This window comes from Dendrobates tinctorius, unplaced genomic scaffold (genome assembly GCF_039654945.1).
Source record: "Dendrobates tinctorius isolate UK_male_01 unplaced genomic scaffold, ASM3965494v1 ptg000107l, whole genome shotgun sequence".
Taxonomy (NCBI): domain Eukaryota; kingdom Metazoa; phylum Chordata; class Amphibia; order Anura; family Dendrobatidae; genus Dendrobates; species Dendrobates tinctorius.
This window is the reverse complement of record NW_027361775.1, coordinates 3,690,632-3,706,649: the sequence shown is the minus strand read 5'-3', so window position 1 is coordinate 3,706,649 and position 16,018 is coordinate 3,690,632. Positions and strand designations below refer to the sequence as shown.

At 39.4% G+C, this 16,018-nt stretch overlaps 1 protein-coding gene across 1 annotated transcript in view; it reads right to left on the bottom strand.

Annotated features, from left to right (window-relative positions):
• The window catches only part of BMP5 (bone morphogenetic protein 5), a 513,844-nt gene that overhangs the window by 201,274 nt on the left and 296,552 nt on the right, over window positions 1–16,018 (bottom strand). The window contains exon 3 of the mRNA XM_073589135.1: window positions 11,956–12,104. Coding sequence (XP_073445236.1) covers window positions 11,956–12,104 — 149 coding nt within the window. The remainder of the gene's footprint in view (window positions 1–11,955; window positions 12,105–16,018) is intronic.

Sequence of the window (16,018 nt, the reverse complement as noted above, 5' to 3'; positions counted from 1 at the left end):
CGTCAAAGGTCGGGAACCAAAATTTACTCCAAAATATTAATGTTTATCACTGGTGTGCCTATTGTTACATTTATTATAGCAGTTTGATTGTTCTACTTGTACTGCCATCTGTAAGCAATATAGGGATGGGACATGCATATTTATTGTCAGAAATCTCTGGCAGTGATTAACTGATGAATGAATGAGTGAATGTATTCATTAAAATAAGTATCTGGAAACAGAACAACTGCTCGTATCCAGATAATATTTTAGATTTTTGTTGATAATGTTATAATAACTTAAACCTGCCAATACTTCTGTTAGGCTATGTGCACACGTATACAGAAAATTTCTGCATGAAAACCGGATTCCTTCCCAGAAAATGTGCGTTATTTTCCATGTGTTTTCCCTAAGTGTGCACACGTAAGCATTTTTTTTGCATTTTTTAAGCGTTTTACCGGCAAAAATGTTTAAAAATCGCAATTTCATTTTAATGAATTTTGCACTTTTTGTGCACATTGATGCATTTTTTTCCACGAAAAAAATGCATCGCGGTAAAAAACGCAGCATGCTGATTAATTTCGAGGAAAAATCCTCAATTCTAGCTATTTTCTATGAGACTTGGGCCGCTCTGGAAAAAAACGTGCATTTTTTATGCAAAAAAACCGCACGTTTTCTGGGAAGGGGTCCGGTTTTCATGCAGAAATTTTCTGCATACGTGTGCACATAGCCTAAGTGTAAGGTATCAAAGTGTTGACATTTCTGCTGGAAATGAAGGGGACCCTCCTAAATACCTTACACCAAACTACTACTACTAATAATAATAATAATAATAATAATTATAAAGTAGAATACCATCAAATACATGATTATATTTTTGTTTATTATTATTTACAGTGAGCACTGGATTAACCCCTTAACGACCGGGGTATTTTTGGTTTAGCATTTTCATTTTTTGCTCCCCTTCTTCCCAGAGCCATAACTTTTTTATTTTTTGGTCAAAATTGCCATGTGAGGATGTTTTTTTTGCGGGACAAGTTGTACTTTTGAATGACAGCATTCATTTTACCATGTCATGTAATAGAAAACAGGAACAAAAATTCCAAGTGTGGTGAAATTGCAAAAAAAAGTGAAATCCCACACTTGTTTTTCGTTGGGCTTTTTTAGTAGGTTCATTAACTGCTAAAACTGACCTGCCATTATGATTCTCCAGGTCATTATGAGTTCATAGATACCAAACATGTCTAGGTTCTTTTTTTATCTAAGTGCTGAAAAAAAATCCAAAGTTTGTAAAAAAAAAGTTGCCATTTTCCGAGACCCGTAGCGTCGCCATTTTTCATGATCTGGGGCCGGGCGAGGGCTTCTTTCTTGTGCTCCGATCTGACATTTTTATTGATTCCATTTTGGTGTAGATACGATCTCTTGATCACCCATTATTGCATTTTATTGCAATTTTGCAGCGACCAGAAAAATGTAATTCTGGCTTTTCAATTTTTTTTTCCCTACGCCGTTTACCAACTGGATTACTTCTTTTTATATTTTGATATATTGGGTGATTCTGAACACAGCCATACCAAATATGTGTTTAGTTTGATTTTTTATTATTTTATTTTGAATGGGGGGGTGATTTGAACCTTTATATTTTATTATTTTTTTAAAACTTTTTTTTTACTTTTTACTTACTTCAAAAGTCTCCATAGGAGAATAGAAGCTGCACTTGTCCAATCGCCTCTGATACATAGAGCAGGGCTTGTCAGCAGAGGAAAGCATGAAGTGCTCTAAAATTTCTTGGCAGATGGCAGCATTGACTTTGGTCTTGATAAAACACAGTTGACCTACATCAGCAGATGACATGGCTCCCCAAGTTCTCACTGATTGTAGAAACTTCACACTAGACCTCAAGCAGCTTGGATTGTGTGCCATTCCAATCTTCCTCCAGACTCTAGGACCTTGATTTCCAAATGAAATGCAAAATTTACTTTCATATGAAAGCAACACCTTGGACCACTGAGCAACAGTCCATTCTTTTTCTCCTTGTCCCAGGTAAGACACTTCTGGCGTTGTCTATTGGTCATGAGTGGCTTGACACAAGGAATGCGCCACTTGTAGCCCATGTCCTGGATACGTCTGTATGTGGTGCCTCTTGAAGCAATGACTCCAGCAGCAGTCCACTCATGGGAAAATTTCCCCAAAATTTTTGAATGACCTTTTCTTAACAATCCTTTCAAGGCTGTGATTATCCCGGTTGCTTGTGCACCTTTTTCTATCACACTTTTTCTTCCACTCAACTTTCCATTAATGATTGGATACAGCACTCTGTGAGCAGCCAGCTTATTTAGCAATGACCTTTTGTGGCTTACCCTCATTCTGGAGTGTGTTAATAACTACCTTCTGGACATCTGTCAAGTCAGCAGTCTTCCCCATGATTGTGGAGTCTACTAAAACAGACTAAAGGACCTTTTTAAGCACTTAGGAAGCCTTTGCAGGTGTTTTTGGTTAATTATTCTAATTTACTGAGATGATGACTTTTGGGTTTTCATTGGCTGTGAGCCATAATCATCAACATTAACACTTGAAATAGATCACTCTGTTTGTAATCACACTATATAATATACGAGTTTCACTTTTTGTATTGAAGAACTGAAATAAATTAACTTTTTGATGATATTGTAATTTTGTGAGAAGCACCTGTAGTATAGAGGTCTTCTCCAGTACAAGCACTGCTTCTAGAGGAGAATTCAGAGTGTTCAGAGTAATAGCAAAGCAACATACAACATCTCATAGAAGCCCACCATAGAGGTACTTTAAACAACAGCAGTTTTATAAAACTTATGCTATGATTCAACTTTTTATATCATAGGGTAAAAAAATTGTCCTAATAAAACAGTAGTAAAAGTTGATAATTTACAGAAGGCAATGCACAAAAATCAGGAATCATTAAAGGACATACAGTGGGTACCTAAAGTATTCAGATCCCTTTAAATTTTTCACTCTTTGTTTCATTGCAGCCATTTTGTAAATTCAGAAAAGTTATTTTTTTCTCATTAATGTATACTCTGCACCCCATCTTGAATGAAAAAAGAAATATAGAAATTTTTGCAAATTTATTAAAGAAAAATTGAAATATCACATGGCCATAAGTATTCAGACGCTTTGCTCAGACACTCATATTTAAGTCGCATGCTGTCCAGAACCTTGTGATGCTCCTTGAGATGATTCTACTTCTTTACTGGAGTCTAGCTGTGTTTAATTAAACTGATAGGACTTGATTTGGAAAGGCAGACATCTCTCTATATAAGACCTCACAGCTCACAGTGCATGTCAGACCAAATGAGAATCATAAGGTCAAAGGAACTGACCAAGGAGCTCAGAGATAGAATTGTGGCAAGGCACAGATCTGACCAAGGTTACAAAAGAATTTCTGCTGTACTCAAGGTTCCTAAGGGCACAGTGGCCTTCATAATCCTTAAAAGGAAGAAGCTTGGGATCACCAGAAGTCTTCCTATACCTGGCCGTCCAGCCACACTGACCAATCGTGGGAGAAGAGCCTTGGTGAGAGCGGTAAAGAAGAATCCCAAGATCTCTGTGGCTGAGCTCCACAGATGGAGTAAGGAGATGGGAGAAAGTTCCTCAAAATCAACTATCACTGCAGCCCTCCACCAGTCGGGCCTTTATGGCAGTGGTCTGATGGAACCCTCTCTTCAGTGCAAAACATATGAAAGCCATCATATAGTTTGCTAAAAAACACATGACGAACTCCCAGACTATGAGAAATAAAATTCTCTTGTCTGATGAGATGAAGATAGACCTTTTTGGTGATAATTCTATGCGTTATGTGTGGAGAAAACCAGGCACTGTTCATCACCCGCCCAATACAATCAGAACAGTGAAACAGCATCATGCTATGGGTGTGTTTTTATACAGAGATATCCTGGATGAAAACCTCTGGACCTCAGACTTGGCCAAAGGTTCAACTTCCAACAAGACAATGATCCTAAGCACACAGCTAAAATAAAAAATTATTGGCTTTAGAACAACTCTGTGACCATTCTTGACTGGCCCAGCCAGAGCTCTGACCTAAACAAAATTGAGCATGTCTGGAAAGACCTGAAAATGTCTGTGAGCCAACATTCACCATCCAACCTGACGGAACTTGAGAGGATCTGCAAGGAAGAATGGCAGAGGATCCCCCGATCTATGTGCGAAAAACTTGTTGCATCATTCCCATGGCTGTACTAGCTCAAAAGGGTGCTGTGCTTCTCAATACTGAGCAGTGTCTGAACACTTATGACCATGTGATATTTCAGTTTTTCTTTTTTTATTAAATTTGCAAAAAATTTCTACATTTCTGTCTTTTTTAGTCAAGATGGGGTGCAGAGTGTACATTCATGAGAAAAAAATGAACTTTTTTGATTTTCCAAATGGCTGCAATGAAACAAAGAGTGAAAAATTTAAAGGGGTCTGAATACTTTCCATACCCATTGTAAAAGAAGTATTCGAAGTCTAAAAAATTATAATAAAAATAGACAGAATAAAACATTTGAACTTAATCAGTCATTAATATTGTATTCAACTACTCAGTCATATGTGAAAAACATAATAAAGATGGGCAGACTTCAAATTTGCTGGATTCACTGAATTTTCTCTAAATTTTGACTGGCGCCCAATTAACTCACCTGAAATTAAAATTTGTAATTGATTGAAAAATACATGTGGAGAGAAAGAAAACCTCACTAATAATATGAGTTTACACTTTAAAAGGGGATATAGAGGACCCCTCTGACCACAAGAGCTTATACTGAGAAAGAGAGAGAGGACCCCACTGACATAAGAACTTACAATTTATAGGACAGACATGGCACTGCTGACCATAGCAGCTTATACACTGCAGAATAGAGAGAGGACACATCTGGCCATAGGAACTAAGACTGTATAGGAGAGAGAGGACATCGCTGACACTAAGAGCTTACACTCTGTAGGAGAGAGAGAGGACATCGCTGACAATAAGAGCTTACACTCTGTAGGAGAGAGAGAGGACCCCGCTGGCCATATGAGCTTATACACTACAAAAAAGAGAGAGGACTCGACTGATCAAAAGAGCTTTAGGAAAGAGAGGGTGAGAGAGAGAGAAAGGTCCCTGCTGACCATAAGACTAGCACCACACAGCCACTTAAAAAAAAATATTAGCCACCTATCTGATACTTCAGAAGTATGGGATGTTTACAGTTTTTTGCGAACTGAAAATTGAATCTGAAAGTATTTGAGTTCACGTGTGTTAGGTGTCGAATTCCCGCCACTGCACAGGGGGAATGTCAAGCCATGTCCTCTGCGGTCTCCCATTCTTCTTCAGCCACAGAGGTTCCTGCTCAGCAGAGACATCGGTCCCAGCATCTTGCTCCGGCTAATGCTATGCATCTGGTTGCTGGTGCCGCCCCAGGTTCAGCTAAAGCAGCCAGCATTAGTCAGCGGTGAGTCCTGCTTTTCTCCATCTGAGTATGCCTGTGAGACGACCACTCATTGGTGATCAGATTTCACATGCTCAGGTCCTCAAGCAGCTCGGATTGGGCCATCAGCAAGGTCCTGAAATGCTGTAGTTATAAAAGGTTTGCACGGCCACACGGTAGTGAAAGTTGTATGTACGTATGAATGTCTCTGGTGAATTACTCAATATGAAACCTCTACCCTTGGTACACATGTGTTGTTCAGACTTGCCAGTTAGTGCCTAGGTTGTTAGTGCAGGTAAGAGGCAGAGTCAGGGACTAGCTTCAGCGCCGAGTAGTGGCTTTGCCCGTACGCCACTGTGCACTTGGTCTGCACTCCACAGTAGCCAGCTCTATTAGTGGCATTTGCAGGTGCCACGCCGTGCACTTAGTGGGTCTAGAGAGGCTCTTACCCCGCGTCCTTGGGGCAGAGTCTTGTGACTGAACACTAGCGCTGACTCAGCTGTGCCCTGTGACAGTCAACAGGGTACGACATCTGTGTTCTGCGGTTCCATGGCTCTGTGAAGCAACAGATCCTGTTGCTACTACACACTGGGTGGCATTTAACCCACGTGTGTTCAGTGCAATACCGCCATTCTGTGTCCGCCAATACCGAGGAGCAGTTATCATCTCTGCATGGTGGACCCCAGGCTGCGAACGCATCTTATTACCATCTTATTTTTATTTGGTGCATCTGCCAGCCTGTAACAACGTGAACCTGCAAATGTCAGGAAATTCAATTTAAACTTGAACCTAAGCAGATCGACACAATAATCTCTATTAATAATCAATTGGTTTATGCAGTCAAGTATGCAGTCATCTTTAACCTTACTAACAAAAAGATTATTTTAAACTTGTTTTTTATATTTCTAAAACTTTCATTTTTTGTCAAATTTTAACTTGTGTTGACTCTTTCAAGAGAAGAAGCACAAAAAACAACAATCGCTATTGCTCTTTCTCTTTTTAAAACTTGTTCTGTTCATTATTTTGCATACATATATAGTGTGTTACTATAAATAATGTATTTTAAATACTTTTGAGCTCATATAGTTGTGTGAAAAACTGTTTGCCCCTTCCTGATTTCCTATTTTTTTGCATGTTTGTCACACTTAAATGTTTCACCAAAGAATGTAAACATTGGACAAAGATAACACAAGTAAACACAAAACGTAGTTTTTAAATAACGGTCTTTATATAAGGTAAAAATAATCCAAATCTACAGGGCCCTGTATGAAAAATTGATTGCCCTCTAAGCCTAATAACTGGTTGGGCCACCCTAAGCAGCAACAACTGCAATCAAGTGTTTGCAATAACTGACAATGAGTCTTTTACAACACCCTGGAGGAATTTTGACCCACTCATCTTTGCAGAACTATAGTAATTTACCCACATTGGAGGGTTTTCCTGGGCATAAACCACCTTTTTAAGGTCATAACAAAGCATCTAAATCAGATTAGGCCACTCCAAAGTCTTAATTTTGCTTTTCTTAAGCGATTCAGAGGTGGACTTGCTGGTGTGTTATGGATAATTCTCCTGCTGCATAAATCAAGTGCACTTCAACTTAAGGTCACAAACAGATGGACAGATATTCTCCTTCAGTATTTTTTTGATAGACAGCAGAATTCATGGTTCCATTAACCACATCAAGTCTTCCAGGCCCTGAAGAAACAAAACAGCCCCAGACCATCACTCTACCACCACCATATTATAATGTTGGTATGATGTTCCTTTTCTGAAAAGTTGTGCTACTTCAATGCCTGATGTAATATGATATACAGCTTGCAAAAAGTTCAACTTTTGTCTTGTCAGTCCACAAATGTCTTGGGGATCATCAAGATGTTTTTTGGCAAAAACGAGATGAGCCCTAATGTTCTTATTGCTCAGCAGTGGTTTTCATCTTGGGACTCTGCATTCTGGCCATTTTTGCCCAGTCTTTTTCTTATGGTGGAGTCATGAACATTGATCTTAACTGAGGCAATTGAGGCCTGCCGTTCTTTGGAAGTTGTTGTGAGTTCTTTTTAACCTCTTGGATGAGTTATCTCTGATGTCTTGATGAAATTTTGGTCAACTGGCTACTCCTGGGAAGGTTCACCAGTGTTTCATGTTTTCGCCATTTGTGGATAATGCCTCTCACTGTGGTTATCTGAAGTCCAAAAGCTTTAGAAATGGCTTTATAACCTTTTCCACACTTATAGATCTCAGTTACTTTGATTCTCATTTGCTCCAGAATTTCTCTGGATTGCGGTATGATGTCTAGCTTTTGAGGAACTTTTGCCCTACTTCACTTTGTAAGTCAGGTCCTATTTAAATAATTTCTTGACTGAGAACAGGTGTTGCAGTAATCAGGCCTGCGTGTGGATAGGAAATTTTAACTCAGCTACCCAAAGATGTGATCGAGCACAGTTAATTTATGTTTTAAGATAGGTGGACAATCAATTTTTCACCCAAGGCCCAGTAGGTTTGGATTTCTTTTTCCATTAATAATAAAGACCTTCATTTAAAAAAGGCATTTTGTGTTTACTTGTGTTTTCTTTGTGCACTATTTAAATTTGTTTGGTGATCTGAAACATTTAAGTGTGACAAACATGCAAAAGAATAGGAAATCAGGAAAGGAGCAAACATTTTTTCATGCAACTGTACTATTTTACTATCTCTACTCAAGAACATTAATTTCATTACTTTATTTCTGTGTTGCCATATTTTCAATTTTTGTTAGGGTTTGTTTTCTGTGGGAGAAACTGCAGTTTTCACTGGTATCATTTTGGAGAACATACTGTATAACAATTTGATCACTTCTTATTCTGTCTTTTTAGTGTGGTTAAACAGCAATTTGCTTTTATATTTCAGTTTTCACTACATTCTCATAAGGTATAATGACAATTTAACTTTATTGCATAAGTTGATACAATTACAATAAAATGTAAAATCAACATATTGCATTTTTTAAGCTTAACTATCTTTTCCCAATAAGATATAAACACCATACGTAAATGAAAACTACAGCTAAAAAAACAAGTCATAATACAATTAAAGTTATAGTTCATCTCTATAGATAAAAATCAATGTGTGTGTGTGTGTGTGTATCACCAACCAATCATGAAGCATCTTTCATTTCACCAGAGCTGTTCAAAAGAAGCTAAGCTGTGATTGGCTGCTATGACCACTAGTTTTCCTTGCAACCAACTACTAAGCATCTATCATTTCACCAGAGCTGGTTAAAAGTAGCTGAGCTGTGATTGGTTGCTATGCGCAAGTTTTCCCACTTGACAACACCTCAGCAGACACTGACATGGTGGGAGAAATCTAGCATCCCCGGCAACATAAGCTCCAGCCATCGTCTGTCCCCCAGAAAGGAGCAGTGAGTACATGACAGAAATGAATCCCCCCTCCCGTGTGGTATCATTAAGTGACACACATGAATGTAGGAAAGTGCACATATTAAATGTCATTTGGTTGCTATGACCACCAGTTTTCCTTGCAACCAATTACTAAGCATATCTCATTTCACCAGAGCTGGTTAAAAGTAGCTGAGCTGTGATTGGTTGCTATGCACAATTTTTCCCACTTGACAACACCTCAGCAGACACTGACATGGTGGGAGAAATCTAGCATCCCTGGCAACATAAGCTCCAGCCATCATCTGTCCCCCAGAAAGGAGCAGTGAGTGCATGACAGAAATGAATCCCCCTCCCGTGTGGTATCATTAAGTGACACACATGAATGTAGGAAAGTGCACATATTAAATGTCATGTGGATTTAATATTTTCTCACAGACACTTTTATGCATTATTGATGTGTTACTGTGCTCTGATGCTGTGAGTTTTTTTAAAGTGCTACTTTCTCCATAATTCACCTGAATATACCCATATAACATGTAATGCTTTTCCCATAGCAACCCATTAAATATGATACTATACTACATACAGATGCTGTACATCCATGAGCAACTCAGCCAGACAAATTACAAGTTGACAGTGCATGAAAATGTGTGTGAAGGTTTCTCTACTGTACTATTGTATAAGGTTTGTGCCTGTCCATTGGTGAAAAGCATGACTGTGATATTTATGGTGGCAGATAAGTGAGAATATCAGCCTGATCAGTAGAAAACCTGGGATTTTAGTGAACCATGTTTCTGTGCAATTTCACTATTCTACTTTTACTGGCTCTGACGGGATGATGTGGGGTATTAGGGGTAGTAGTCCATTGGCTCTGGCTGACGGAATGATGTGGGATATTAGAGGTAGTAGTCTGGTGGCTCTGGCTGACTGGATGATGTGGGATATTAGGGGTAGTAGTCCAGTAGCTCTGGCTGGTGGGATGATGTGGGATATTAGGGGTAGTAGTCTGGTAGCTCTGGCTGATGGGATGATGTGGGATATTATGGTGAATGTGGCTATGCAGAGTGGGCGGGGCTATACACTCAGATTTATATATATGGTTGCCATGGCGACGCTGATGTCATAATGGGTTGCAAAGGTGACAGTTATGTCATAGTGTGTGTATCAAGCCTTGCCCCATGATGTCATAATGGTTGCCATGGCAAAGCTGATGTCATAATGGGTTGCAAAGGTGACAGTTATGTCATAATGGGGTTGCCATGGCAAAGATGTCATAATTGGTATATGGGCACGGAACTATGGGATGGAGGATGTGTGATAGGTATATGGGCACGGGACGATGGGATGGAGGATATGTATGATGGGTATATGGGCATGGGACTATGGGACGGAGGATGTGTGATGAGTATATGGGCACTAGACTATAGGATGGCGGATATGTATGATGGGTATATGGGCACTGGACTGTGGAATGGCGGATATGTATGATGGGTATATGGGCACAGGACTATGGGATGGAGGATATGTATGATGGGAATATGGGCACTGGACCATGGGATGGAGGATAATTATAATTTGTTATAACTAACCACAGTTAGTTACTATGCCCGGGCAATGCCGGGCTCTTCAGCAAGTTATCTATATATTATTTTATTTATATTTTTTTCATATGACTATAGAAACAAAACTGTATTTTGGCTTGTGTTTTGATATAGTTTTATGACGTTTGATCACATTTCATTCAAATTTTGTGCAGGTACTGTGAGATTAATCAAAGCAGTTTAGGTTGCTTGCTGTATTAAATACAGATTTTTGCAGACAAACCTACACAATTGTTTTTATTTTGCTATATGGTTCCAGAGGTATGAGCATTTTTATTTAGCGCTAAAATTTACATTTTTTCCAAAGAAGCATGGTTGCAGAATATTATGAAGGCATGCCTTTAGGCTGCTGTGGATAACTACACTGTGAGCACCACCTTCTTGGAAAGACTATAAAAAATAGCAGTAAATAAAAAAGCCCATATAGGAAGACATCCAGGCCTCTCTTGAACCCCTCGACTGAGTTCACCATCACCACCTCCTCAGGCAAGGAATTCCAGATTCTCACTGCCCTAACAGTAAAGTATCCTCTTCTATGTTGGTGGAAAAACCTTCTCTCCTCCAGACGCAGAGAATGTCCCCTTGTGACCATCACCTTCCTTGGTATAAACAGATCCTTGGAGAGATATTTGTATTGTCCGTTTATATAATTATACATGGTTATTAGATCGCCCCTCAATCGTCTTTTTCTAGACTAAATAATCCTAATTTTGCTAATCTCTCTGGGTATTGTAGTTCCCCCATTCCCTTTATAAATTTTGTTGCCCTCCTTTGTAATTGCTCTTTTTTCATTATATCCTTCCTGCGCATCGGTGTCCAAAACTGTACACAGTACTCCATGTGTGGTCTAATCAGGGATTTGTACAGAGGCAGTATAATGCTCTCATCATGTGTATACAGACCTCTTTTAATGCACCCCCTGATCCTGTTTGCCTTGGCAGCCGCTAACTGTCACTGGCTGCTCCAGGTAAGTTTATCATTAACTAGGATCCCCAAGTCCTTCTCCATAAATATGCTGAAGAGAATAGTTCCCAACACCGACCCCTGCGGTACCCCACTGGTCACAGTGACCCAGTTAGAGAATATACCATTTGTAACCACCCTCTGCTTTCTATCTCTAAGCCAGTTACTTTCCCATTTACACACATTTCTCCCAGACCCAGCATTCTCATTTTGTGTACCAACCTCTTGTGTGGCACGGTATCAAACGCTTTGGAAAAATCAAGATATACGATGTCCAATGACTCACCTTGGTCCAGTCAATGGCTTACCTCGTCATAAAAACTGATTAGATTAGTTTGACAGGAGCGATTCCTCATAAACCCATGCTGATATGGAGTAAAACAGTTATTCTCATTGAGATAATCCAGAATAACATCCCTCAGAATTCCTTCAAATATTTTACCAACAATAGAGGTTAAACTTACTGGCCTATAATTTCCAGGTTCACTTTTAGAGCTCTTTTTGAATATCTGTACCACGTCTTAAGGATAAAAACAACGCAATACCCTTATAATCAATATAGCACTTTTACTGGTTGTAAATAGAGCAACTTACCATCAGATGTTTCAGCACACAGTTGTAAACCCAGATTGTTCTGTGGATTAATGACCCAGTGGTTACTGGTTACTGTTATATCAAATACTAACCAGCCAACTTCAAATGCTGGAACTCTTTGTGTGTCTAGTAAAAGTAGATCTGCATCCCTACAATAAAAGAGAAGAAATTAGTTTCACATCTCTTCTGTTGCCAATATAGTCAGATCTCATATAACAGCTCATAGCTGTACACACAACTCCAGCAGTTGTTTCTAGAAACAGCTCAACAATAGCACTTTCTCTTACAAAATATCCTAGAATAGTTAAATTACAAGCGCAATTGGATAATGAGTTATTTCCTCCACAGATAGCGATGTAACTAATAATCAGTTATTTATTTAATTATTGGCTTAATACAGTACATCTTGCATGACCTCACAAAAGGCCTTATTAATAATAATAATAATAATAATAATAATAATAATATTATTTATTTCTATAGTGCCAACATATTCCACAGCACTTTACATTACAGAGGCCTTCTAGTCTGTCCCATTCTGTTTATTCTAAAGAATCTACTTTAATTGATCAAAAGCTGATGTTATAATTATAACAGCAGCCTTAGAGCAATTAAATTAGATTTTTTTAGAATAAACAAAATTATAATTTAAGGTTACTAGATAATACAAATTAACAGTTCCCTTATCTCTTCTAATATCCCAAATGTTAGAAATGTAAAAAGTAGTAAGTTCAATAAAAAAAAAGATTCTCTTGCATATTAAAACAAATTAGAATAATTTAAAATAATATGACAAAATAAATATAGAAATCGTGGTAGGGCCAAGAAGGCAATAGGGGCTACCTGGTGTATGCTTAGTTAGGCCACAAAGGGTTGTATCCATTCTACGATTACTTAGTAAATAAATAAGGGAAATTTGTAGCCAGCATGCTATAATTTTTTCTGTTTTAAAAATGGACAGTGGGGACCTTCTTTTCCTGTTTTCATCCATATTCTAAATAAATTGCATTTTTCTATTCCATTCAAGGAATTTCAAACACAAAAACATTTATGTGTGAACAGAGCCTAAGACACTTCTTCAAAAGTCAATTCTTACCACTGAATCACACAAACAGTAAATACAAGTATGCCAAAATACACTATCTATCTATATAAAATTGAATGTATGTGTGTATCACCAACCAATCACGAAGCATCTTTCATTTCAAAAGAGCTGTTTAAAAGAAGCTGAGCTGTGATTGGTTGATATGAGCACCAGTTTTCCTTGCAACCAATCACTAAGCATCTTTCATTTCACCAGAGCTGTTTAAAAGAAGCTGAGCTGTGACTGTTTGCTATGAGCAACAGTTTTCCCACTCCACAACACCTCAGAAGACACTGAACGGGTGGGAGAAATCTAGCATCTCGGGGAACATAAGCTCCCAGCCAGTGTCTGCCCCTCAGAAAGGAGCAGAGTACATGACAGAGATTAATCACCCCCTCCCTGCCCACATACACATCACACATCCTCCATCCCATAGGCACATCTTCCCTCTTAAAGAGATCTCCGCTATGGAAGTTAGAGCAAATCCCTCAGTGCTCTGATACTGACCCCAGGCTTCTATTAAAGGGATCATTGGTATGGAAGTGAGGGCAAATCCACTCAGCGCTCTGGTTCTGATGCCAGGCCTCTCTTACAGGGATCTCCGGTATGGAAGTTAGGACCATTCCACTCAGCGCTCTGATTCTGACCCCAGGCTGATGGGATGATGTGGGATATTAGGGGTAGTAGTCCGGTGGCTCTGATGGGATGATGTGGGATATTAGGGGTAGTAGTCCGGTGGCTCTGATGGAATGATGTGGGATATTTGGGGTAGTAGTTCGGTGGCTTTGACGGGATGATGTGGGATATTAGGGGTAGTAGTCTGGTGGCTCTGGCTGATGGGACCATGTGGGATATTAGGAGCAGTAGTCCGGTAGCTCTGGCTGACGGGATGATGTGGGTTATTATAGTGAATGTGGCTATGTGGAGTGGGTGGGGTTCTACACTCAGCTTTATATATATAATCATTATAATTTGCTATAAATAACCATAGTTCCTTACTATGCACGGGCAACCCTGGGCTCTTCAGCTAGTGACTAAATAAAGTAAAAAAAATTACTTCCTGCACTAATCTCCAATACCAGCCAAAAACATATTGCCTAGGAAGAGCACATGGAACGTTTCTACAAAGATTTGTATATATAAATATCTACAAATATTCCCTGCATTTCTGATTTTTTTTTACGTTTATATAAAGAGAAGCTAAAAATTGGATGAACATAGTGAAAGGAGGCAATGTCGGTTTTAGACAAAGTGGAGACCTGGGCAAAAGTTTAAAGTAGGGCCCTAAATGCTCACACATTGCTCCATCACACTTACACATTTAGGTTGCTTTTAAATGCACTGAGTGGAGGCTGTTAAATGAGCATTATCCAAAATATTGAAGTTGTTCGGTGCTTGTTTCCCGGCCTCTTTACACAGGCTAACAAAGCATGATGGGCACAGAAGAATCACTAGTACATCATTCTGTCCCCATAAAGTATCATGTTATCAGCAGCACATCTGCAGGTTACACCATGAGATGTGCTGCAGAGAACAATGATTTTTGTTCCACCATAAACAATCCAATCACTAGATGAATAAGCAGCATTTTGTGATTGGTGACATGTTTAGACTTCTAAATTCTCATCTGCGCTGCCAGAATTTATGCATGAGAATGCTTACATATGCAGCTTAGATAACAAAGCATATACATGCATACATTTGTACAGAGTACATACATACACATATGTTTTCACATGTATATACCACTAAGAGTCCATACATTCTAGGCTCAGCCACACCACAGAGACACAGAGAGACAGTCACCTTACAATCGAATGGTGACATTAACCCTTTGTTAGATTAACCCACTCGCCACCAATATAGGGCAAAGGGAAGCCCACGCATTTTTTAACAACGAATTAACCCCTTAAAATAACAACTACAACTCCCAAATTTTGCACACAAACCCCCATCTAATTATTAGTCAGGGACATATAAAAAAACATGAAATGAAATGCTTTACTGAATGAAAACCATGTGTCATTTCATGTCGGGTTGGGGAAGGATTTGATAGAAGCCGGCAATTTAATTAGCGGCTATTCTGCTATGAAGAACTCTGTGAAATATAAATATACACTCACTGGCCACTTTATTAGGTACACCATGCTAGTAAGGGGTTGGACCCCCTTTTTCCTTCAGAACTGCCTCAATTCTTCGTGGCAGAGATTCAACAAGGTGCTGGAAGCATTCCTCAGAGATTTTGGACCATATTGACATGATGGCATCACACAGTTGGCGCAGATTTGTTGGCTGCACATCCCTGATGCGAATCTCCCGTTCCACCACATCCCAAAGATGCTCTATTGGATTGAGATCTGGTGACTGAGGAGGCCATTTGAGTACAGTAAACTCATTGTCATGTTCAAGAAACCAATCTGAGATGATTCGAGCTTTATGACATGGCGCATTATCCTGCTGAAAGTAGCCATCAGATGTTGGGTACATTGTGGTCATAAAGGGATGGACATGGTCAGCAACAATACTCAGGTAGGCTGTGGCGTTGCAACGATGCTCAATTGGTACCAAGGGGCCCAAAGAGTGCCCAGAAAAAATTCCCCACACCATGACACCACCACCACCAGCCTGAACCGTTGATACAAGGCAGGATGGATCCATGCTTTCATGTTGTTTACGCCAAATTCTGACCCTACCATCCGAATGTCGCAGCAGAAATCGAGACTCATCAGACCAGGCAACGTTTTTCCAATCTTCTACTGTCCAATTTCGATGAGCTTGTGCAAATTTTAGCCTCAGTTTCCTGTTCTTAGCTGAGAGGAGTGGTACCCAGTGTGGTCTTCTGCTGCTGTAGCCCATCTGCCTCAAAGTTCGACGCACTGTGCGTTCAGAGATGCTCTTCTGCCTACCTTGGTTGTAACGGGTGGCAATTTGAGTCACTGTTGCCTTTCTATCAGCTCGAACCACTCTGCCCATTCTCCT